The sequence below is a fragment of the Siniperca chuatsi genome, linkage group LG5, assembly GCF_020085105.1.
Source record: "Siniperca chuatsi isolate FFG_IHB_CAS linkage group LG5, ASM2008510v1, whole genome shotgun sequence".
Classification (NCBI taxonomy): domain Eukaryota; kingdom Metazoa; phylum Chordata; class Actinopteri; order Centrarchiformes; family Sinipercidae; genus Siniperca; species Siniperca chuatsi.
Genome location: NC_058046.1, coordinates 8460943 through 8483689, shown reverse-complemented (window position 1 = coordinate 8483689; position 22747 = coordinate 8460943). Strand labels below are relative to the sequence as shown.

General features: G+C 42.2%; 2 protein-coding genes and 1 long non-coding RNA gene across 7 annotated transcripts in view; 2 read left to right on the top strand and 1 right to left on the bottom strand.

The window, feature by feature from the left end:
• cux2b (cut-like homeobox 2b) overlaps positions 1 to 20046 on the top strand; it is a 77512-nt gene extending 57466 nt beyond the window's left edge. The window contains 19 exon segments of the mRNA XM_044198136.1: positions 64 to 204; positions 498 to 657; positions 1261 to 1340; positions 1756 to 1822; positions 4671 to 4719; positions 5386 to 5490; positions 6764 to 6949; positions 7079 to 7137; positions 7238 to 7286; positions 7529 to 7628; positions 7984 to 8070; positions 8073 to 8612; positions 9564 to 9665; positions 9845 to 10683; positions 14524 to 14689; positions 14884 to 15189; positions 15277 to 15465; positions 15569 to 15845; positions 16021 to 20046. Of these exon segments, the coding sequence (XP_044054071.1) occupies positions 64 to 204; positions 498 to 657; positions 1261 to 1340; positions 1756 to 1822; positions 4671 to 4719; positions 5386 to 5490; positions 6764 to 6949; positions 7079 to 7137; positions 7238 to 7286; positions 7529 to 7628; positions 7984 to 8070; positions 8073 to 8612; positions 9564 to 9665; positions 9845 to 10683; positions 14524 to 14689; positions 14884 to 15189; positions 15277 to 15465; positions 15569 to 15845; positions 16021 to 16834 (4316 nt within the window). The 3' untranslated portion in view covers positions 16835 to 20046.
• Positions 17462 to 22709, bottom strand: LOC122877066. Its single transcript, XR_006378180.1, has 3 exons — positions 21000 to 22709; positions 20430 to 20692; positions 17462 to 17599 (listed from the first exon to the last, which is right to left on the bottom strand). It is a non-coding gene; the product is annotated as an uncharacterized LOC122877066 (long non-coding RNA).
• Positions 20479 to 22747, top strand: part of mtmr3 (myotubularin related protein 3) — a 29330-nt gene continuing 27061 nt past the window's right edge. For all 5 annotated transcript variants that reach the window (XM_044198144.1, XM_044198140.1, XM_044198139.1 and 2 more), the window contains exon 1: positions 20479 to 20617. The gene's annotated coding sequence lies outside the window, so the exon portion shown is untranslated. The remainder of the gene's footprint in view (positions 20618 to 22747) is intronic.

Sequence of the window (22747 nt, the reverse complement as noted above, 5' to 3'; positions counted from 1 at the left end):
ATGGATATCATGTGAATCTTAGGAGTTCTTTCTACAGAGATTTGTTTGTGTCTGTTTTCACAGATCCAGCTCCTGTGCTGGAGGCCTCACACACCCTGGAGGAAAGGCTGCAGCATTTTCAGAGTTCGGCCCCCGACAGCGAGGCTCTGGTACGAGAGATCAGCGGGCACTGGAAGAAACACCTTGAGTGCCTTGAAAAGACAGGTCAGGCCAAAATCATCTACATCAGGGAGCAATCCCACTTGAATGTTATTTTTTTTTTTTGTGCAGCGCCAAAGTGGCTGCTAATGTACAGGTCTGAAAGTTCTGGGAAGTTAATTTAAATGGACCAGGTCTTAGAAAGGCTGTGAATTCCAGCAAAATATCTGGAGAAATGTGAAAAATGGCCACCTGAAGATGACTATTTCAAATGGAAATACATTTTCAGATTTACATGTTAATATCAGATCACTCAGCTGATGTTGGAGAACTCATGCCAGCCTTATCCTTCCACACAGAGCCCCCAGAGGACGGTGCAGCAGCCTCAGGGGCAGCAGTGACAGAGGAGGCCCCAGAATCCAGCTCTCCAGCCTGCCTGATGACCCCCAACAGCACTCTGGCTCCCGGGGCCCCAGGCTCCCCACAGCAGAACTACCAGGACCGAGCTGAGGGCCGAGGGTGAGCACCAGTGAAGTACTCTCTGCCTCTGAATGACAATCATTAGAGATTTACTTTAGGTTTATATTTCTACAGTACAGATTACTGCTTACATTTACTTAAGTCATTATTTTAGGTATTATATGAGAGAAGGCATGTATTTTAAGACCCTTAAATGTTCCAAACCTTTTCCCCAAGCAGAGATGTTCTCAATCCATTTTAATGCTCATTATGGGAACAATATTCAACTTTGAATGATATAAGAATAGATTAGAGATTTGTCTTCTGTCTGTCACCCTGTACAATAAAGCCTAAATGCCCCCATTTAGCTTGTCCTGAGGACATTTTTGGTTATAATGAGACATGTGCAACAACAGCGAATAGTGAGGTGTTTAAAAAAGAAACCTAAGCTCAATTTGCATCAAATGGGGCTCCAAAACCCACCTTAAAATACAGCGAACATCTGTTTATTTTTGTAAACTTCGTCACACAAGCTGTTTCTAGGTGGTAGAAGGGTGGGATTAACACGTTTTTCTGTCTCAAGGCATAAAGTTGCATATCGTAGCTTTAAATGTGTGGCCATGATGTAGTGAAGTAACTGACTAACTGAGTTTTTTCTCTCAGGGAGGAGGAGGAGAGCGCCGATGTTAGTTTGGCTGACAGACTCTCAGAGGCTGAGGAGAAGATCAAGGTTCTGCATTCATGTAAGTGGTTTAAACACTGGCACGTATTGTAACTGTTATATTTAATTTCAACCTTTTAAAGAGCCAATACATGTATAATACGTACTGTATGGTGCCCCCTGCTGAAACACAGATGCCCCGCTGCTTTGTTGACATAACTATAAGCTATAAACTATAAAACTAACACATTTTTGAATGAAATTTGGTTTTCAGCATGTGTAACACTTTAACATCATCTTTCAATGAATTCTTTGACTGTTAATGGTGTCCCTACATTAGTTATGTTTGAACTACAACTGACCTGTATTTTAAATATGGAAAAGATAATGTATCCCAAAATTATATTGGCAAATGAATTCAGTAATGTAGCTTTAAGTTCAAAGTTCATGTGTTTTTTTAAGTTAATATCTCACTTCCCCTGTCTGCCTCTCACCAGCTTTGAACACTGCACAGACAGAGCTTCTAGACCTGCGGTGTAAATACAACCAGGAGATGACGAACAAGTAAGAGTCTGCCTCAGATTTTACATTTTGTGTTTACCACATATTTCTGACAAACTTTCTCATATATATCTCGTGGTGGTTACACGCTGCCACCTCTGTCGCCTTCCTCACTGGTGTTCATTGTAGTGTTTGAAGTGCTGCAGCCGCTCTTCTTTATTTTGCCTACATAAACTCATGTCCAGTGTAGAGCTGAGGAATGCCATTGTAAAGGCAGAGAGTGAGAGTGACTCAGCCACTAATGCAGGTCGATGAGAGAGGTCTGTGTTTGCCTTCACTGGCAGCTGGGCCTTGACAGCCCTCAAGAAGAATTGCTCCATTTAAAGATTGCTTCAGAAAACACTCTACCTTGTCCTGGTCTTTGAGCGCAATGTATCCACTGCATGCCTGAAATGAATCTGAGCTTGTATGAAGGATGTCGATAGACATTCAAAGTAAACACTCCTTTGTTTGGGTTGTGCTCCAGAGCACAGTCAGCCACTGCTAATGGATTTTCTCCCAGGCTTAATCCATTGCACAATTGAACTGATGTTTCTAGACCCACTGCCATCTATTTTGTTGGATTGGACACATTTTCAGTTTGGCCTTACCTTTCGTGTGCAGCTGCAGTCTGAAGCACCATCTCTGTAATGTGGTTTGTCCTGGTCACATTCCTCTGGGCTAACAGTAGCACCACTGACCCCAGAGCTCCAGCTGCAGTTATCCCTCCCTGACCCTGAGCCTCTGAACACCGGCCCGGCCTCTATTACTCTCACTGACTGTTTCCTCAATGTTGATAAGAAAGACTATTTGTCTGCTTCGGCTTGAGTAGCTGGGCAGGTAATCAATACAAAACATTTTCCGTACTGCACAAGTTCATTAAACGTGGAGCTGACACCTGTTAGTGTTTGCTGTCAGCAGGGCGCCATCTATCCTGGCCTTATTGATAGGGCCAGGGCATGGCCAAGACCCTCTGCAATCAGGGCTGCACCACACCAATGATCATTAATGCCAAAGCATAGGTTTGAGTTGAGACAGTCTCAGTATCTGACTGATTCCACATCTCACTGTAGAAATATTGGAGTATTGTCATTTGGTTTTTTGAGTTCTCATCAGACAATGATTTTATTGGATCACTAATATTTTAGGTAATTATGCAGCCTGGTGTGAGACAATGGGAGCAGTTAAATGCAAACATGAAAGAGAATGAAGGTTCGGCTGAATGTAGTTTGTTTAATGTGGATTAAAAAAGTCTAATATGTTCTTTGAACAAATCTTTCCTTTGGTTAAAAGGACTACTGTGTCCCGAAACTTGAGAAACCTATGTGCATGTTTAAATCAATCACATCATCCTTGTTAATTCATCCCTATCTACCTTTTGAAAACCAGGTCCCATGTGTGCAAAATGAAGCTGTTGAACTTCAAACAAACCTCATGAATAATCCTGCTGAGCTTCTGTTTAAATTAGACTACTCTGATTGTTAGATGTATGGAGGCAAGTTCAATCTCAAAGGAGTTCTGAGGATACGAATCATACATACATCCACTGGCCACAGCTTGACAATAGCTACGATTGAGGACACAGAGGTCATGTCATTGGTTCTGTTTCTAAGTATTTGGGATTTTTAATGACCTATAGAGGAGTTTATATTCAACCTTTACACACAAATTACAATTTTGGATTTAATATTTGTTTACCAGATTATTCCTGGTATTTTGGACAGACTTTGAGGTAGCATCCTGTAGGGGGATAGTATTGAATAAAAGTATAATTGAACAGTTAAATTAATTAATAAAACTGAAAAAAAATAAATATTTTTTTTGGTGGCTAGTGAAATATTTCCTATGGGGGTGTGGTTACATTTGGACTCATGACCTCATTATTTCTAAATTCCTGGCTCTAGTGCCAGCAGAGGGGCAGTGATACACTCAGTTGCCACTTTGAATACACCTAACTAAAACTAATGCAGCCTACCTAACACAGCAGTCCTACAATAAAGCCTACCTTCATGAAGGTTACAATGTTTAGTTCAAACTAAGAGAGGTGTTGATTCAACTGTATGGCCATTTTAGAGGATGTAGTTTGTGGTACTGTGTTATACTGAGAGGTTTGTCTACTATTTAGTCTACCCTCATTGATATAAACATGGTGGACAAAAACAAGTGTATATGCCTGAGATTATGGCTTGTCTAGCTAAGAGTAGCATAAGCGGACCGGTTTAAAGAGTGAACTTGTTATAATATGATAGGTGTCACGCTGAAATGAGAATGTTGTTTCACCGTCAGGCATGATGTGCTGTTTTAGGGACGAGCAGTGTTGCACTGTAGTCACCAAGCCGGGTTAGTTATTGTTAACAGAGGCACAGAAACACAAACTGTACAGCACAGTACAACTGCAACGCCTGTCTTAAATAAAAATACATTTAGAGCATTTCACTTAATATGTGCATATATCCCAAGTGGCTATGTAAACTTATCTGCATGTTATGGTAGCTGCTGTAGAGCTATGTAGAATGAGTAGTTTGTTACCTTTCAAACATTTACAAAAGTACAACACAGTATTGTACCTTGCCCTTTTTTATATTTGGTTTTGCTCTGAATTGATTATTATAAGATCATGATTCAAGGTTTTAAAGTTTTTATATTTAGATTTCCATCTATATGGCATGAAATTTACTTCTAGAACATAGGCCTCTTAAGAAGTGAACTGCAACTGTCATGCTTCAGTTTTTTAAAGGATTATATAATTAACTAAATGTGTAACAACAACAGTTGGGCTTTGTTTTTTTTTACGTGTTTGCTGTTTATTGGAGAGTGAAAGTATCACCTCAGTAATCCCACAGTTCTCTGTCTGGGTGTGTGTGTGTTCCAGGGCAGAGGAGGTCGACGCCATCATGGCGAATCTTGAGAAAGCAAACCAGGTGAGTACAGTCTTCCTCTGCACTTCTCTGATTGAGATGCTCCTTCGTTAAGGTAATCATTCCTGTAATCAAGCCTTGGCTTTAATTAGACCCCCTTCCACTTCCTCCTCCCCTCCCCTGAGTGTGTGATTAGCGAGTGTAAACCTGAGCCCCCGTCGGTGGGTGCGCTATGGCAGCACGGCTCCACTCAGCAGAGAACAGGAGACTGCCGAGCGTGACTGATGCCGGAGTGCCGAACGCCAGGGTTCTTAGTTATCTCACTGCCTTGATTGCTTCCTGTCCTGGTGATACCTCTTTTCTTCTACTCCTTTCTTCTCCCCTTTGCTTTTCTCTCTCATGCTCTTTTTCTCACTCTGCTGCTCTCTGCCAGCAGCTCCTAGATAAATGTTCTCAAAATGAATCATTAATTAGCAGGCCGGGTGTGACAGAGCAGGTAAACAGTTTGGGGAATAAAGTGGGATGACTAAACAGCCCCTCAGCAGAATAAACTGGTGGCTGCATTCGTCTGCTCGGGCCCCTGCTAAGGTTTACACTTGGCTCTAAAATTTCAGAGCAAGGACGCCTCCTTTGATTTATGAATATGCTCTCACCTTGATCATCTCATTAGCCAGTTGATGTGGCTGGTGTATGAAAACTGTAACGCTGTGATACCATGTCTGTGCGCAGAGAGCGGAAGTGGCCCAGAGGGAAGTGGAGAGGCTAAAGGAGCAGTTAGCCAGTGGCCAGAGTGCCACCACAGGGAACTGCCATCCAGCAGAGGGCACTAGCAGGGTAAGAATAATTGGTTTTGATCTGTGACATGTTTTTTGATTTTTGGCCACATCGAGGCAGTGGTGGAATGTAACTAAGTATATTTACTCAAGTTTACAGTTTATTTATTCCACTGCATTTATGTGACTCTACTAGTTACTTTACAGATTTTACATACAGAGCATATGATCAATTTCAAAATATAATGCATCTGACGACCTACTACTGTACAACATTCAAATTCTGCTCACATGTTAATGCATCACTGATAATAATAATAAAATAATATAATATATAATAATTTAATACTGACAGGGGCCAGTTTCCTGCATTATGAGTACTTTTGAAACTTTTAGTACATTTTGTTAATAATGCTCCATACTTAATTCATACTACATCATCATTGCCATGGTAACTTTGTAGTTTACTTTCCAGAGATAACCGTTGTTTTGATGTCTTTTCCCTTAGAAGTTTAAGTTGCTGTAGGTGGTGCACGTTTTCTTATCAGCCAATTGAAAATACAGATTTATTAGAGTTTATTCCACAATGACCCCCCAAGGACCTATATGGACATAGTTCCACATATGCAAAAAAGCAAAAAGCAAATAAAGTAAATAACAGCAACACTGATTGCCCAGTACTGGTCAAATACAACACAATAAGAAGAAAAATAAACTAATAAATAAACAAACTCTGGCAAATTCTCAATAACTTCTTGACAAACAAACTTAACAAGATTGGTAAACTCTTTGATATTATATTTTCAAATTTGACAGTACAGGTCTGATCCAGTCTTTTAATTACTGCATCTTAATCAAAACAAGGACAAACTAATATGTAAAGATACTCATCACCTTGATCACCTGTCAAACATATACTGTAGTGCAAGGTCTTAAAACATAATCATGTAAATATCTCTTCTTTGAAATTTGCAAATTATGACTAATACACCTACATTTAGACAGATTTGTTCTGTACAAAAAGCTGCCAAATATAGAAATGTTGCATCTGCTACCTTATTATCAGATACAATCACTTCGACAAATGAAAATACAGTTTTAATTGTTACCTCATCATCTTTGCTGATGACAAATTCTCTCACTTTCCGACTGTCTAAATAATATCAACACTGCAGAAGTTGTGATTCACAGACTGACTTATTACCTTTTCTCCCCTCCTCACTCCTTTTATCACCCTCCCCACACACACACACACACACACACACACACACACACACACACACACACACGCACACGCACTTTGTCACGTCTCCATCTCACCCTGTCGGGAGAAGAACGAGAAGGGCGAGATGTTGCCCTCCCAGCTGGAGGCCGCCTTGCTGGCTAAAGACCGCGAAATCCTTCGTCTTCTTGAAAACATTCAGCGGCTGCAGTTCACACTACAGGAAGTTCAAGAGACCTCGGCCAATCAGCTCCTAGAGCTGGAACGCCAGCTGGCCTATAAGACAGAAGCTATCGAGGTGAGTGGCTTCGACACGTGAGAAGTGACAGAACATGATGAACAGCTCCTCAGTCCTCAGTGGCTCTGATAACTAATGAGATTCTTTTAATATGAAATAAAGCATGCTGCTGCCCTTTTTCTATTTCAGAGATTAGAAGCTAAACTGCAATCCCAGATGGACTATGAAGAGATTAAAACTGAACTCAGGTGATCATTTTAGTGTAGACTGAATGTGTAACTCATTAATAACAATGTGAATTTAAATCCAAAAAATTTACTTTTTCCCCATGTTTGTTTCTGTCTGCAGTATCCTAAAGGTAATGAAGCTGGCTTCAGCAAATGGCAGCTCGTCCCAGGTATATATACTCCTACACAGCAGTTTTAAACAGACTAGTATTTCTCTTACCAAAGTAGACCTTTGGTTTCTTCTTAATGTTCTCTTGGTGTCAGGGAAGAAAAACTACAGCAGTGCCATTGAATGCTTCACTGATCGTCATCCATTATGAAGATATCTGCAGCCACTGTAATTGATTAATCGAAAATTAACAGTGTGTGTGTGTGTGTGTGTGTGTGTGTGTGTGTGTGTGTGTGTGTATAGGATTCTGCCAAGGCTGCAGAGGCTCTTTTGCTGGATAAAGAGGCCTTTCTTCCATCTCACAAATACCTGGTGGATAAGGCCCGAATTTTGCACAGCATTGGTAAAATAAATGTCTCTCATGTTTCATTTTTTGTCAATAAAACCTAGTTTAAATAGTTCTTAACGAGAAGTGAGTTTTTTATCTTCTAAAAACTCCCCCGTAGTTTTGCTTGGCACTCATTGGTCAGGCTCATTCAGTTCTGGAGTCTGTTTTTCAGACTTAAATCTCTTTGCATAAACTGCGCCTGCAAGATGTAGTCTGGGTTTGCAAGGCTAGAAAGCAAGTGAGTTACTTCATTAAATATCTGTTATCAGCTAGATAACAATTGGTGGTTTGATAACACTCGTACTAAAGCCATGCAGCTGTATGTATTATATATGAGCTCAGTCAGTGAGCATGTGTTTTCTGTCATCAGATGATGACCAGTCTGATGATGCAGGTAGGGAGACAGGCAGGCCGCCTGGCTCCCACTCATCCTCCTCTCAGGTGGATGGCCAAGCCTCCCCAGCCCCGCCCCCCCCACCCTGGACAGCTCCTCCTCCAGCCACGATCTACCCCGTCCCTTCTCCGTGTCGCCGTGCTCCGGGGACAGACTGTCAGGGGACCACATCCTTCACAAGCAGCTCCTTTCCCCACACTTTAAAAAGGAGGGCCTCATGGCTTTTCCCACCGCCCTCTATGCAGCCAAAGTCGCCCTCATGTCAGCCACCCAAGGGTCTGCAGGGGTGGGCAGCATCGACGCTGGCTTGCCCAGCGACCAGTCAGAAAGCGGCAGCTCGACTGCAGGAGACGAGGACCAACTGGACACGGCAGAGATCGCCTTCCAGGTGAAGGAGCAGCTGCTGAAGCATAACATTGGCCAGCGTGTGTTTGGCCACTATGTGCTGGGCCTCTCCCAGGGCTCGGTCAGCGAGATCCTGGCAAGACCCAAACCTTGGAGGAAGCTGACTGTGAAAGGCAAAGAACCTTTCATTAAGATGAAGCAGTTCCTCTCTGATGAACAGAACATCCTGGCACTTAGGACCATCCAGGTCCGCCAGAGAGGTGAGGGCAAAAGACAGTGACATGACAGAAAATTGTAGAAAAACCTCCTTAACCCTGTTTTCTAAACCACTGGCTTGGAAGTGGAAACGAATGTCTGAAATGTCATTCATATTTGCCCACTGCATGCGTTTACAATGACAAGTGTAGTGTTTGTAGCCAAAGCCTGATGTATCTTATTCCTCCGTGCTCTTTTGTCCAAAAACACATCAATGAGCCACACTGTTGCACTGGGTGAAATGTTCGTTCTTTTGCATGAACATGGGGACTGTAGTGCTGGAAATACTCACTAGAACAACAAATGTGCATTAATCCAAAGATGAAAATAGTCCCCAACAAATACACTATTTATTCCTGTTTTAATGTTTGCTAAAAACTACAGCGGCCAGCTGTTTTAGGAAAGTAGGTTAAAGTTGAACCAACAAGTAGTTCTGCATAAACCAGTTATCATTAACAACTGACAGTTAGGGTAACTCTGACCCATGTTTTGTCTTGAAAATAGATGGTTTAGATATAGTGGTTAAACAGTTGGTCAAACCTATCAAAATAAGAACTAGGTTGTTAAAAAAAAGTGACAGTCTTTAAGGGATTTGTGAGTGTATGAAGCTACTATGTACCAATAAGTTTTTAGAGCAGATGCAATCATGGCATCTTGTTTTGGTGGCTTAGCTTTTGGACCTGTGTACGTTTAAACCTTCTAATCTACTTGGACCTCATCCTTGACGTCTTTGCAGCTTCCTCTGCCATGTTTGTAGTGTTACTTTTAAACTTTGTTTTCTCCCTAGATTCACAGCTTTTGAAAGTTGAGCTGCAACCTCAGACAGCACGCGCTCAAAGGCAGCCATTGATCTACCAGTCAAAAGCAAAGCCTTGGAACTGCTCTCTGATCAACCATCCCACTCACCCCCTCCTCTCTCCTCTCTCTCTATCTCTTTCTGTTACCCTCTGTGGCAGGGAGCATCACTCCGCGCATCCGAACTCCTGAAACTGGGTCAGACGACGCCATTAGGAATATCCTGGAGCAGGCCAAAAAGGAGATCCAGTCCCAGAGGGGAGGTGAGGATGGAGCTGCGAGTCATAAGTCATAGTTAAAAGCTCATATTGATTGATTTTGTTTTAATTGACAATGAAGTTGACTGTTTTTATTATGAATTTCGATCACAATTTTATTGCATCTAAATTGGAAAGTGGATTTGAGAATGCATCAGTGTCAGCGCTGGGTCTTTCTTGTTTAGGTGATGGCAAGTCATCTCTGAACAGCTCATCAGGCAGAAGCAGTAACGGGGCAGGTAGCAGCTCTGATGAAACCATAAAGAGCATCCTAGAACAGGCCAGGAGGGAGATGGAGGCCCAGCAACACGCCCTGATAGAGATGGAGGCCTGCGGGAGGGCCCCGACTGCCAGCTCGGGAGTTCAGGTAGAGCGTCTGGGGCCCCCGGAGCGCTCCAGGGGCCTGCCTTTACCCATCTCCATCAAACAGGAGGAAGGAGGTTGTGTTACAGTCTGCATGGCCAACCCCATCAGCAGCCCCCAGACGCCCCTCAGTGTCCTCTCCCCTGCCGCCTTCGTCCAGAACATCATCCGCAAAGTCAAATCAGAGATCGGTGAAGCGGGCACCTACTTCGACCAGCACTGGTCTCAGGAGCGGGGCTCAATGGTGCTTGGTGGCGGAGGTAGCTCTCGACCCTTCAATTCAGTCTCTCCCTCCTTGTCTTCCTCCTCCTCCGGGCCCTCCGCCTTGCCCCGGCCCTGGCCCCGTCTGGAGAACAGCGAGGGTCTCCCAAACAGCGAGGAGGCCTCTGCTGCTGAGGACGAGCTGGGGCTGGGCCGACCAGTGGAGGTGAAAGTGGAGTCAGACACATCGGTAAGTGGAGAGTCTCCTGGCCCTGGTCCCGGAAGGCTTTCCTACTACCCAGCGTACATCCCCCGTGCCCTCAAGCCCACCGTGCCCCCTCTGACTCCAGAGCAGTATGAGATGTACATGTACCGAGAGGTGGACACCATTGAGCTGACCAGGCAAGTGAAGGAGAAGCTGGCAAAGAACGGCATCTGTCAGAGGATCTTTGGTGAAAAGGTCAGATGTTGCTCTTTCTTTTTAATAAAAAAACACATGCATGCTGTCACACAAGCAGCCTGCTAATGCTCTGTAGAATATTTTCTTACTACGAGAAATTGGGGAGATATGAGAGCAATTATGCTGTACTAAAATATCATATACATTTTAGTATATTGAGCTTTCAGGCTGGTATTGCTCTCTGCTTTGTTTAACACTAGATACATGATGATATCAATACGTCCACAATAATATTGATAAAGATATACATATTTTTAGGTTTAAATAAGAACACAACTCAATTTGTAAACTCAGTTTTGCATTAAAATATATTCCCCTTGTCATAACTGTGATGCAGCTCCACAGGCAGTGAATGGAAGATTTGTTTTGTGGAGCCACAGATACAGTGCCATGAAAAAGTTTTTGCCCCCTTCCTGATTTTCCTGTGTATTGCATATTTGTCACACTGAATGTTTTCATACTACATGTAATATTGACTAAGGTAACCTGACTAAACACAATGTATTTATTTATCTAAGGAACAAAGTAATTCAACAATTAAATCATCCATTTGAAACAGCTAATTGCCCCCTTTAAATGTAATAATAGGCCGCACCACTGTAGCAGCAACAACCGCAGCACAAAACTTCTAATAATTTGATGTCAGTATTTCACTTTGCTGTGGAAGAATTTTAACCTGGTCTTTAGGCAGAAAGTGTCTAAGAGTCCTGCTACCTCATCTCTGTTGAGTTCACATCAGGACATTGTCAAGGCCACTCCAATACTTAACTTTTTGTTTTTCAGCATCTGAGATCTGCTTTTGTGGTTTGGATCATTGTCTTGCGGTATAACATAGCTCATGGACAGATGACTGGACTCTTCTCTTAGCAGAGTTCATGCTTTCTTTAATAAAAGCAAGTCCTGAGCACAACAACCATCACATTTGACTGTTGGTATGATGATCATATCAAAGTTGCTTCAGGCACAGCTCTGCATAGGTATTAGTCTGAAATGCTGTATTTGCTTTACACCGGGTATACTAGAACCTGCGTTGTACTTTGCATAGAACATTATCCTAAAAGCCTTCAGGTGCTTTACTGCAAATGTGAGAGAGCAATGGTTTCTGCCTTGCTACTCTCCCCATTTTTCCATCTCTTTCTTGTGTGTGTGGCCATTAACACTGTCCTTAGCTGAGAGGCCTGCATTTCTCTGGATGTCCTGCTGTGATCTTGTGTGCATTCCTGGATGAGTCACTGCGCCCTTGTGAAACCTTTGGGTTGTGGCCACAAGTTTTACCATACCACAGTATTCTGCATGTAGATAGCTCTAACTGTGGTTTGGTGGCTTTGTAAGGCTTTCTAGACTGACAGATTTCAACAACTCATCTCTTCTGGAATTTCCTTTGTGGCACAGTGTGCTTGTAGGAATTCTATGGGGATTAGTTGACTCTGATGGTAAGCTTCATTATAAATATTCATCTGTCTGTGTTCAATCATCTGTATCTAGTTAGCAGTCAAATGTGGCTGATTGAGTAACAAAGTGCAAATACTTTTTCAAATGGGCGATATCAGTGTTGGATAAGTTCGTTCCTTAAAGGAATGAAATCATAATTGTAATGTGTTATCCTCAGGTCAAATATGACATTTTACCTAACAGTTTGGAACCACTGACTGTGACAAATATGCAGCAAGAGAGGAAATCAGGAACGAAGAAATATGCATTCACAACACTGTATTTTATTTGCATTTTCGGCCCCATTTTCAGCCCCAGAAGATAGGCCTTTATTTCCAGAAAATCCCTCTGGGTGTTTTCCCAGGCACCTTTTGTCATTTGTCACAGTTCATCCTCTGTGGAGTAGATTTTAGTTTTCATGGTGCAGATTTTACAATTTAAAGATATTAAGGGTTCAAGTCTTGATTCTCCAGCTTGGGCCTTTCCGTGAGAAGTATTCATATTTGTAAATACTTGACTGTCGATTTGACTGTTGATATTATAATAATAAATATTATATAATAATATATTCATAAACTGAGTTCCATTTAGGTTGAAGACAGTGCAGCGGTGTGTTGAGATTTTATTCATGAATTGAAACAGTGAAGAAAGAAAAATATAACATTACTTTTTAAAAATATTTTCTGTTGGTTTATGATGACACATTTTCTCTTAGTGAATTCGTTAATGATAATACAAATCACACTGTGGCTGTTAAAAATGATCAGTACTCTGTTTCACCATGGATTTTTTTCATCTCCATGAAATGTGCTGCAACTCTAAGAAGGTATTAAAATAGCCTCAACATAACCACTTATGGTGTATTGCTTCCCTCTAGTGGTTGTTTGCTGAAAGTGTATCACTGCTGTATGTGAAGAGGAAACAGATTTATTTCTTTTGTAATTATAATTTGGAAAATCAATGATCATTTATACATTCGTTGTTAGTATTGTTACAGATAGCGGGTGTAGTCACAATGTATAATAATAATAATAATAATAATAATAATAATAATAATAAACTTTATTTATATAGCACTTTTCTTAACAAGGTTACAAAGTGCTTTACAGATTACAAAAAACAGTAGATAAAAACAAAGACAAAATAAAAACAAATGGATTATAAAACAAAGGAGGATAAAATACAGTTTAAAAAATGTGAAATGGCAAGGATATGGAATGATAAAACCTGGCAATATATTAAATATTCATAAATGCTTTTCTATAAAAAAAAGTTTTAAGAGGGGATTTAAAAGACGAGTGTGATCTCGGTAGGCAGAGTGTTCCACAGTCTGGGGGATTACCTTTGGTCACAAGCCGGGATCTAGGAACAACCAGCAGAGCCGCATCCACCGATCTAAGGGAATGCCCAGGCACATAGGGAGTCAATAAATCCTTGATATAAATTGGAGCAAGGCCATTTAGTGCTTTAAATGTTATAAATAAATTTTCAAATCTGCTGCAGCAGCGTTCTGCACCAGTTGGAGTCGGTGAAGGGAACTGACTGACTGACTGATACCGGTATAAAGTGCATTACAGTAGTCCAGGGTTGAAAAAATAAATGCGTGAATTTTGGAAATTTTCTTGAGCTGAAAGAAGCAAGACTGGACAACGCTCTCAACATGACCCTCAAAACAGATACCTGCATAGAAAACGACACCAAGATTTCTAGCTCAATATTTTTGGTCAGTTTGGTCCAAGCTTACTGTGAAACAGGTTGGTAGAATGTGTTGGACCAAAGACTATGACCTCAGATTTGTTATCATTCAGTTTCAAAAAGTTTTGAGACATCCAACATTTAATATTACTAACGCAGGCATGGAGATGATCTAAATTGCTGAAATTACTAGATTGGAAAGGGACAAATTGTTGTGTGTCATCCGTATAACAGTGATGGGAAACACCATGGTTTGGGATGATCTGGCTAGGAGGAAGCATATATATTGAGAACAACAGTGGGCCAAAAATGGACCCTTGAAGAAAAAACACATTTAAAATGTGCAACAGAGGAACTGGCATTTGCTATGACAAAAGAAAAAAGGTTTAATTGGACAGGTATGAATGAAGCAGATGTAGAGCAGTTCCTTTAAGACCAACACAGCGGTGCACGAGAACAGAGTGATCAATCGTGTCAAAAGCAAAAGGCAAGCAAAAAGCACCACCAGTAGGGAATAATGTCTGAAAAACACAATGTGGAGGATTTAATTTGAAATATTAATTTACCTAATGCTGAGATATCAAGAGGCTGAAACTGGTTGAGGGAAACAAGATTATTGTTGGCGGTGGGTAGATTTCGTGGATCACGTGAAATTTGAGACCCAATGCTCTTTATCTTTCCATTATACATATTAACATGTATTGTATGGCACAGGTGCTGGGGCTTTCTCAGGGCAGCGTGAGTGACATGCTGTCGCGGCCCAAACCCTGGAGCAAGTTGACCCAGAAAGGCAGGGAGCCCTTCATCCGCATGCAGCTGTGGTTACTGGATCAGCTAGGCCAGAGCCTCAGCCAACCCCCGAACCAGGGCCACGCTCAGGGTGAGACTGCAGTTTACACACACTTACATCAATCACACTTGAGATGCTTCAATGCCAATATATTAAACGGAAAAATGCAACATTTGAAAAAGCATAATCGTTGCAGTATTTCATCCCACACACAGTGCAACTTCTGCTATGGCTACGTCTAGGCTATAGGTTTACTGTTTTTTTGTGATGCCTCCCACCTCCAGAAAAAAGCCCAGTGACAGCCCAGTCCTCGCCCTCCCCGCCTCCTAGTCCAGCAGAGAGCCACCCAAGTCCGCTGGTTGAGCCTGTCAGCCTCTGCCTGGAGAGCAGCAAGGAGAACCAGCAGCCCGAGAGCCTGGGCCTGGGGTTGCCCCCCCACCCAGAGGGAGGGAAATCCACTCCCAGCCTCATGGCCCTGCATCAGCCCACAAACCCACTGGGTATCCAGGAGCTGGTAGCCATGTCTCCGGAGCTAGACACCTACGCCATCACCAAGAAGGTCAAGGAGGTGCTAACAGACAACAACCTAGGTGGGTATAAGTTCACACTGTGGGGTTAAGCTCCTTATGAATGCAGACACAAGTACTACATACACTGTGCATGTTTGTTTCCCACAGGCCAGCGTCTTTTTGGGGAAACCATCCTGGGTCTGACTCAAGGCTCAGTGTCGGACCTGCTCTCCAGGCCCAAACCATGGCACAAACTCAGCCTGAAAGGCAGGGAGCCGTTTGTCCGCATGCAGCTGTGGCTCAATGATCCTCACAATGTAGACAAGCTGAGGGCCATGAAGAAGATGGAGAAGAAAGGTGGGGACCCAGAGTGTATACTGTAATATCTTTCGGTACAAGTTTGAGAATTTGTTGGTGTTTTGTAATCCTCTTACGCTGTATATCACTGTCTTCCCTCCAGCTTATCTGAAAAGGCGGTATGGGCTGCTGAGCACCGGCTCGGACAGTGACTCACCCAGCACTCGTTCTGAGTGTGTGAGTCCGGCCTTGGCCTCGCTGGACCTGTGCCCCTACAGCCAGGTGAAGAAGCCTCGGGTGGTGCTGGGAGCTGAGGAGAAAGAAGCCCTGAGGAAGGCCTACCTCCTGGAGCCCTACCCCTCTCAGAACACCATCGAGATACTGGCCTCCCAACTCAAACTCAAAACCAACACTGTCATCAACTGGTTCCACAACTACAGGCCAGTCCAGTGACCTTTGTGACCTTTGCTAATGGCTCTGTTGTTTTTATTACTTCTAAATATTTACTTAAAGCTACACCTGAATACCTGAAATGCAAATTGGAAAAGTTCAAACTTAAATATCCTGACACTTTTTGCCTTCAAGTGACTGACTAACAGCAGTGTTTGTGTGCAGGTCCAGGATGCGACGGGAGGTGCTGATGGAGGGTCTGCCAGACAATGACACAGATGCTGAGCACCACAGCTACTCCCCCTCAGTGACGCGGAGCCCCCTCTCTGATGGAGAGGAGAGGAGGCTGCCGCAGCCCTCAGGACACATCCCCTCCAGCCTTCCTCTTAGCGCCAACACCGCACTGCCTCATGTCAAACAGGAGGCAACAGACAGAGAAGACGAGGGGGAGGAGGGAAGGGAGGGCTCCATGAAACAGGCGAGAGTTCAGTGTTTTTCCACAGCAGTACAGTTTCCGCAGTTGAAAAGCGAGCATGAGGACTCCATCGCTGGCTGCCGCGAGCCCCGCATGGCTGGCCAGAGCCTGAGGCAGGAAGAGGGGATGAGCAGCCAGGCTCAGGGGCTCTACCATGTCGCAGTCTCCATAGACGGTCCCCAGAGAACCAACCAGTCCAGGCACGAGGGGGAAGACTCCGGAAAGTCACCTGTTGACCCGGTCAGCTTCAAGGCTTCGTCAGAGCCCTGCCGCAGCAGCCTGGAGGTCTCCCTCAACTCCCCCTCTGCTGCATCCTCACCCGGCCTCATGATGTCAGTCTCCCCCGTCCCCTCCTCCTCTGCTCCCATATCGCCCTCGCTGCCTAACCCGCCCTCAACGAGCACCAATCACAGCCTGGACCCTAACCCACTCCTTCCCTTCCAAAGTCCCAAACTCAACAGAAGCACTCAGAGACGCAATGAGAAAATGGCCAACCTCAATAACATCATCCACAGGCTAGAGAGGGCAGCCAATCGAGAAGAAACACTGGAATGGGAGTTTTAAGTCCCCTTTTACTTGTATCTAGTCCTGATGACCCTTGCGGCACACAAGAGAATCTCAAATAGAAGCTTCCTGAAGACTTGGAACGGAGCCTGGCTCCTGAAGACCTGTCCTCTCAGACTGATAACTCATAGGAAACGGGAACGCCAAGCTAAACATATTGCTGAATTCCCTACAAGAACTTCAAAGAGTTGAAAAAAATTTATAATTGTGTATTTGTTTTTGTTTTTTTTTGATAATGCATACTACTTTGAAATATATGTGACAGCACTAGCTGTTGTTTTACCTATTGGACTTGACATGAAGACTTTTGCAGCTATGGTGTCATAAAATGTACACTGAAGTTCTGTAGATTGCCACTGGGTGAGATTAAAAAAAGACCCCTGTCTTAAGCCATTAAAAGCACTATAACTATTTGAAAAGAGACATTGACCAAATTTGCTACTTTTTGAATAGCAATTTTTCAGATTTTGTCTGTAAGACTGGACAGTTTAAGTCAAGTAACATGAAATCCTATTACTGACTGAGGGATAGTCCTTTAAGACTCTAAATATTCAACATCTTGTATGTACTTAGTTTCTTGGTGATATGTTTTGAAATATTTGTAACTCACACGTATAAAATGTGGTTGTACATGTTGTAGAATTGTCTGCAATAGCCTTCTCTAAACCTGATGTAGCATGGTACTCACCTGACCCTGTTATCCTCTGTAGTTAGTCACCTGTGATTATACTTGAGCGAAAACAAGAGAAAAAAAAGTTGAAAACCCTGCAAAAAATAAGAAAAAAGGAAACGTTAAATCTAATGAGTAGAGTACTTTTAGTGTTTTGTTATCTTTTTTTCTTAAAATAATCCTTGAGGTTTACAGTTTAGGGCCCTTGTGCTTTTGGTAGTAAGTGAAACATTAACTACACAGGAGCACAGTTTACATGATTTCTTTCAGACTTACCTCTCTGACCCTCTAAGGCACTGGTTCTCAGACTGTAACAGGCCAAGACACAGGACACCTGATTTACCTCAGATTATGTTGATGCACATCATGCTATGACCATGTGTTTCATTCTTATACATAAACATGACCCACACTTATTTGAATCAATAGAGGGGAGGCACTCTGTATCATGCCTCAGACGTGCAGAGATCAAACATGGAGCAAGTGGTGAGTTTTAATGAATCAAAATCTGTCTTTTACAAAGAATATGCTGCTGTTTGAAGAGATAAGGAGCTAATAATTCCTTTATATGCATGTATTATGATCCTCCTTACAGGTAACACCTGATTGACTGCACTTTCTCAAAATGGGTCATTTGCTGTAGCTAGAATAATGTGTACATGATCAAACACCTCAACCTCTAAGCACTGAGATGTTGTTTAGCTGGGCAGTTTGATATAAGGTTGCTGTGAGCAACACTACAGTGCTGTGAATTGATCTCCCTTGGGGCTAAAGCTCACAGTGTGTGAGAGCATGATATAGTATGACCTCTCATCAACATCAAAACATCCAATCTGTAAGTACACTATATTCAAGGACACAAAAGGTTACAGGTATCCCCTCATATTATCTTTGACCACTTGTGTATTGTGTCTGTAGAAGTTTCTTTGTCATGCTTGCAAGATGTTCTTTATGTATTTTGCCTCTATTTTATACTCAGAACAGTTAACTAGATATTCAATACCTCGTGTATGAACTACTTACAGCACTTAGATTTTGATAATTGTGAGGACTCAAGAATATTTCAAATATCAACATTATCCTAACTTAGTGTCCACAAGTCTTTGCCTTTACTGTATCGTTGAAGTTGGTAGTAAACACTTGCACATGTCTACATAGTTCAGAGGACTTGGATTGTATTATGTAGAGATATATATTACACAATTACTAAAAAAATAATATCTTACATTCTTGGAACAAAATGTGCTGATTATATTGAAATAGAGTGTACAGATTTAATAAACCAAACCCATTCAAGCCAGTTCTGGTCTGGCAAGCTTGCCCACGTTTTAGACCTTCTCTCAGGGTAGTCTTGCTTTTTAAAGCTTTACTAAAACAGTTGCTCTCATCAGTGGTGGTGACTATGATAAACATTATGTGCTGTAGAGAATGACTCCGTTATATATTAAATGGACCTGTGGAAGTTGTGTATATATGGGAAATGCAACTTTCACAGAAAGCGGTGGTTTGTTGGAGAGCTGTTGCTGTTTTGTAATTCATTACACAGATGTGTCAAAGTACAGTGCAGATTGGAACTACCAGGATGAGGCTAATGGGTTGCATTTTTGAGATCAGTAGACTTTGCTCTCTAAAATACTGTTTTTGTTTTCTCTGCCACAGAAAATTTTTCTCTGGTTTTCGTACCACCATTTTTTGTGCATAATATACTGTATGATTAGAAGTGGCATTTCTTATGTGGAAATTTCATTGTCTTTCATGGTAACATGGACATATGACCGAAAAAGAAATGTATTTACCCAGACCATTATCTTTTCATGTAAAGCCCATCTCATTGTTTTGCATGCGAATCCATTCTGGTCACATGACAAGGGATAGACTGTGTTTTTGTGTCGTTGTTCTTGCACAGGGACATTGAATCAGCACTTAATGTCTTTTTACATTAGTGAAGTCCATGCATGGTGCAGCTGATAAATTTGGCTCTTGCAAAGTCATCACGAATCCAGTCAAATCAGAACCCAAAAACGACCCAGTAAACGTTACGTACAGGTAAATATTTAAATCAAGATTATTTTGTGCCATATCATATGCCTCATACATTATCCTCACAGAAGTTATGCCTTGTGGAAAAGTGTGATTTAAGAGGGGTGTAGGGCTTTTTGTAACCCAGTTCAGAAAAAAAGCAAAGCTTTTTGTAACAAGAGCCCTACACATTAGATGGATTTATTTTATAATTGACATTAGTCACTAAATAATTAGGTAATTGGTTAGCAAAATTTGAATGATTGCATTCAGAGTTGACACACTAATATACAACATTTACACAATATTTACAACTCTGACACTGAGGGTTTGTCACAAAGAAAAAGTTTAATTTGAAAGTCAGCTGTGAGCCAATAAAGAGAAGTGTCCTGCAGGCTTAAATTACTGTCTAATGCCTCACATGTCAGGCTATTAAATGTTAAAGAATGGACAAAGGTATGCCAAGCCTCTTTGAAATGAATTTGCATATGTAAGCCATCATTCAATACATAATTGTTTAAGATCCTGCTGTGTTGTGTTTTTATTTCTTTATGGTGAGGAATGACCACCCACAGTACAGATTAATGCACACAAATGAATGCAAACAAATTCATAAACGTACATCTATAAAACCACTATGAAACCTCAATGTCCTTCACTGTATGTATTGTAAGCATGTTATGTCGTTAACTTATGAAGCATTTAGTCATTTCCAAATCGTTTGCTTCATTAGCAGTCTTTCGATGATCCAAACACTCTGATTGAATTCAGTATCATTCATGTCCATTATATTCAGTTATTCGGGTAGCCTAATAGCCCAGTGTTTACATGATAGTACCGCATGGTGTGTCTGAGCCCCTCCCCCGCCCAGAGCATCGCTCTGACGCGATGACGTCATAAACTTACGTATGTTGTTGGGCTGGAGAATTCGCGGCGATGGCGACGACTGCTCGGTGCTGGAAAGGGACGCAGTGAAGCTGGCCTCGGCTCGGATATGACTAATGTTTATTTGATCGAGGTTTATTTGCTGCTCAGTAATTGCACGGGCTGCGGATGAATCTTTGGCTTCCAACTTCTCATCACTCCTTTCGCTGGTGAGTCCGCCGGTTGTGGTCGTTCCTCGGTGTGTTTTGACGGAGGCCTCCGTTTTGGGGTCCGCCCTCCATCTCCTAACAACAAAAACAGTTGCAGAGAGCTGCGCTAGCTCAACCAGCTAATGTTAGCCAACCAGCTAGCTTACTTGCTGGTCTGTGTCACAGCTACTAATGGCAAACACCGAGTACTATGAGAATGCAACACAACAGCGCACTGCTTACTAGTAACTGTTAATGTCGGATGCTCGCAATCCTAATATCCACTTTGGACTGGGCGTTAACTTGCTAGCATTACTTTACGCTTATGCAATTTTTGCTTAACAGTTAACAATTGATGTTAGATAACGTTAGCTGCAGAGGATCTTGCTTAACGTTAACGTACCCAAAGAGAAGGAAGAGCGGCAGTAACGTTACCGCCAGCTAGCTAGTTATTTTTGTCTATTGACATGGGTAACGTTATCTATCTTGGGTTATCTATCTGACAAACCTGTTAGCAAAGCTGGCGTTAGCTAATGTTACTGACTTTTGCCTGGCAATAAATGGTTTCTCCATAGTTGTTAATGTTATGTTGCAGAGCTCTTGGCTTGCTACCACCCATTAAGATTACGATTCAGAAGTGTTTGGGTATGGTTTTTGGATGACTGTAGCTTACTTTTAATTGTCAACGTTACGTTTATTTCCTCAGAAAACACTAGCTAACTTGAAATACCGTTTACGTAACATTTTAGCTAGCGTTAGTTAACGTTTTACTTGAAAAGTGAAGCCATAACGTTAATTAACTTAGCGAAATAAAAAAAAAATCAGACACAAAGTTAGCAGAGATGTATGCTTGTATGTGAGTTAATCCTTTTTAGTGCCGCTGTTATGGTAAATGTCGCTACTTGACCGTCAACGTAATCAAGCTAACTGTACTGTCATTGCAATTCATCGCCTCAGTCAGTATTTCTTCTAGAAACTTGTTAATATCACTTAGAATATAGAGGCTATTTGATTGATAATGTTGCAGCCTGTGATACATGGTAGCCTGTCACGGGATAAGAGTAACGTTGAGGCTCTAAGGGGCTTAGCCTTTCCTGTGTGACTCTAAACTCAGAACCAGACTGAGCCGTAGCCACGGGTCATGAGCCCGCTGCAGTAAACAGAGCCCTGTGTGTGTGGCAGATATGCTTTATCAGGTAGCACCAGCAGTAAAAGTTAAACTCCCCAGTCAGTGATGTAATGACCTCCCCTGGCTGCTTCACACCACTCTCAACGACCAGGCGGTGCTGAGTTCCTCTCCCGCTGGTGCAATGGGATTTTTGTCTTGTTTCTGCCCTTAAGCATCTTAAATGTTCCTGAGAAGGTGTGTTGAGGTCCTGGACATTTACTGACCTTCTCAGATCAGATTTCAGTCTACAAGAGTAGCCGACCTTTACGACTATTTGTGGGCCTGTATGCTGAGAGATCCCTAGCAGGTTGCCTGTTTTAAAAAGACATTTTAGGCGATATCACTTTAAGGATAATTTCCACTACCCGTTTAATGTTACCTGAACAAAAAAATGGCATCTATTCATGTTTTTGGTGAATTTTTTTCAGCTGATTTGACTGTAAACTGGGCAGGAGATCAATACTAGCCACAAGCCAAGTGCTGTGAACTGTTTGGCTCTTCCAAGTATGTGTGCTTGACCAGCCATTTGGGCAGGTAACCAACTGTTGTTGGGTGGTTTAACCACAAATAATGTTTATTTTACACTAGCCCATCTGCCATACCTTCCATTATCTTGTTTTAACCTCAAGCTGTGGCAGAACGGGTTTACAAATTACAGTTGATATAATGCATGAATTGGGTGTTCTTGTTTATTTCTGAAGGTGAACATGAGATGAGCAGTTCACGTGAATGAACCATGTCTGTGTGCAGGCTAGGCTGTAGACGTAGTGCTTCAGGATCCAGTTGGTCTTTTTTCCATTCCACAACTGAGTTTAAGTGGTATCTCTGAGCTCACATGCAAGCCGCTGTGACCACCAGTACAGCTATATTTGCAAGGGAATCAAAAGAGCTTCTGTAGCTTGATTATCTCAGTGAAAAAGTCTGATGTTTGCATAATATAGACAAGTTTGTATGGAAAAGCATTTGCTTCAGGTGCATATTTG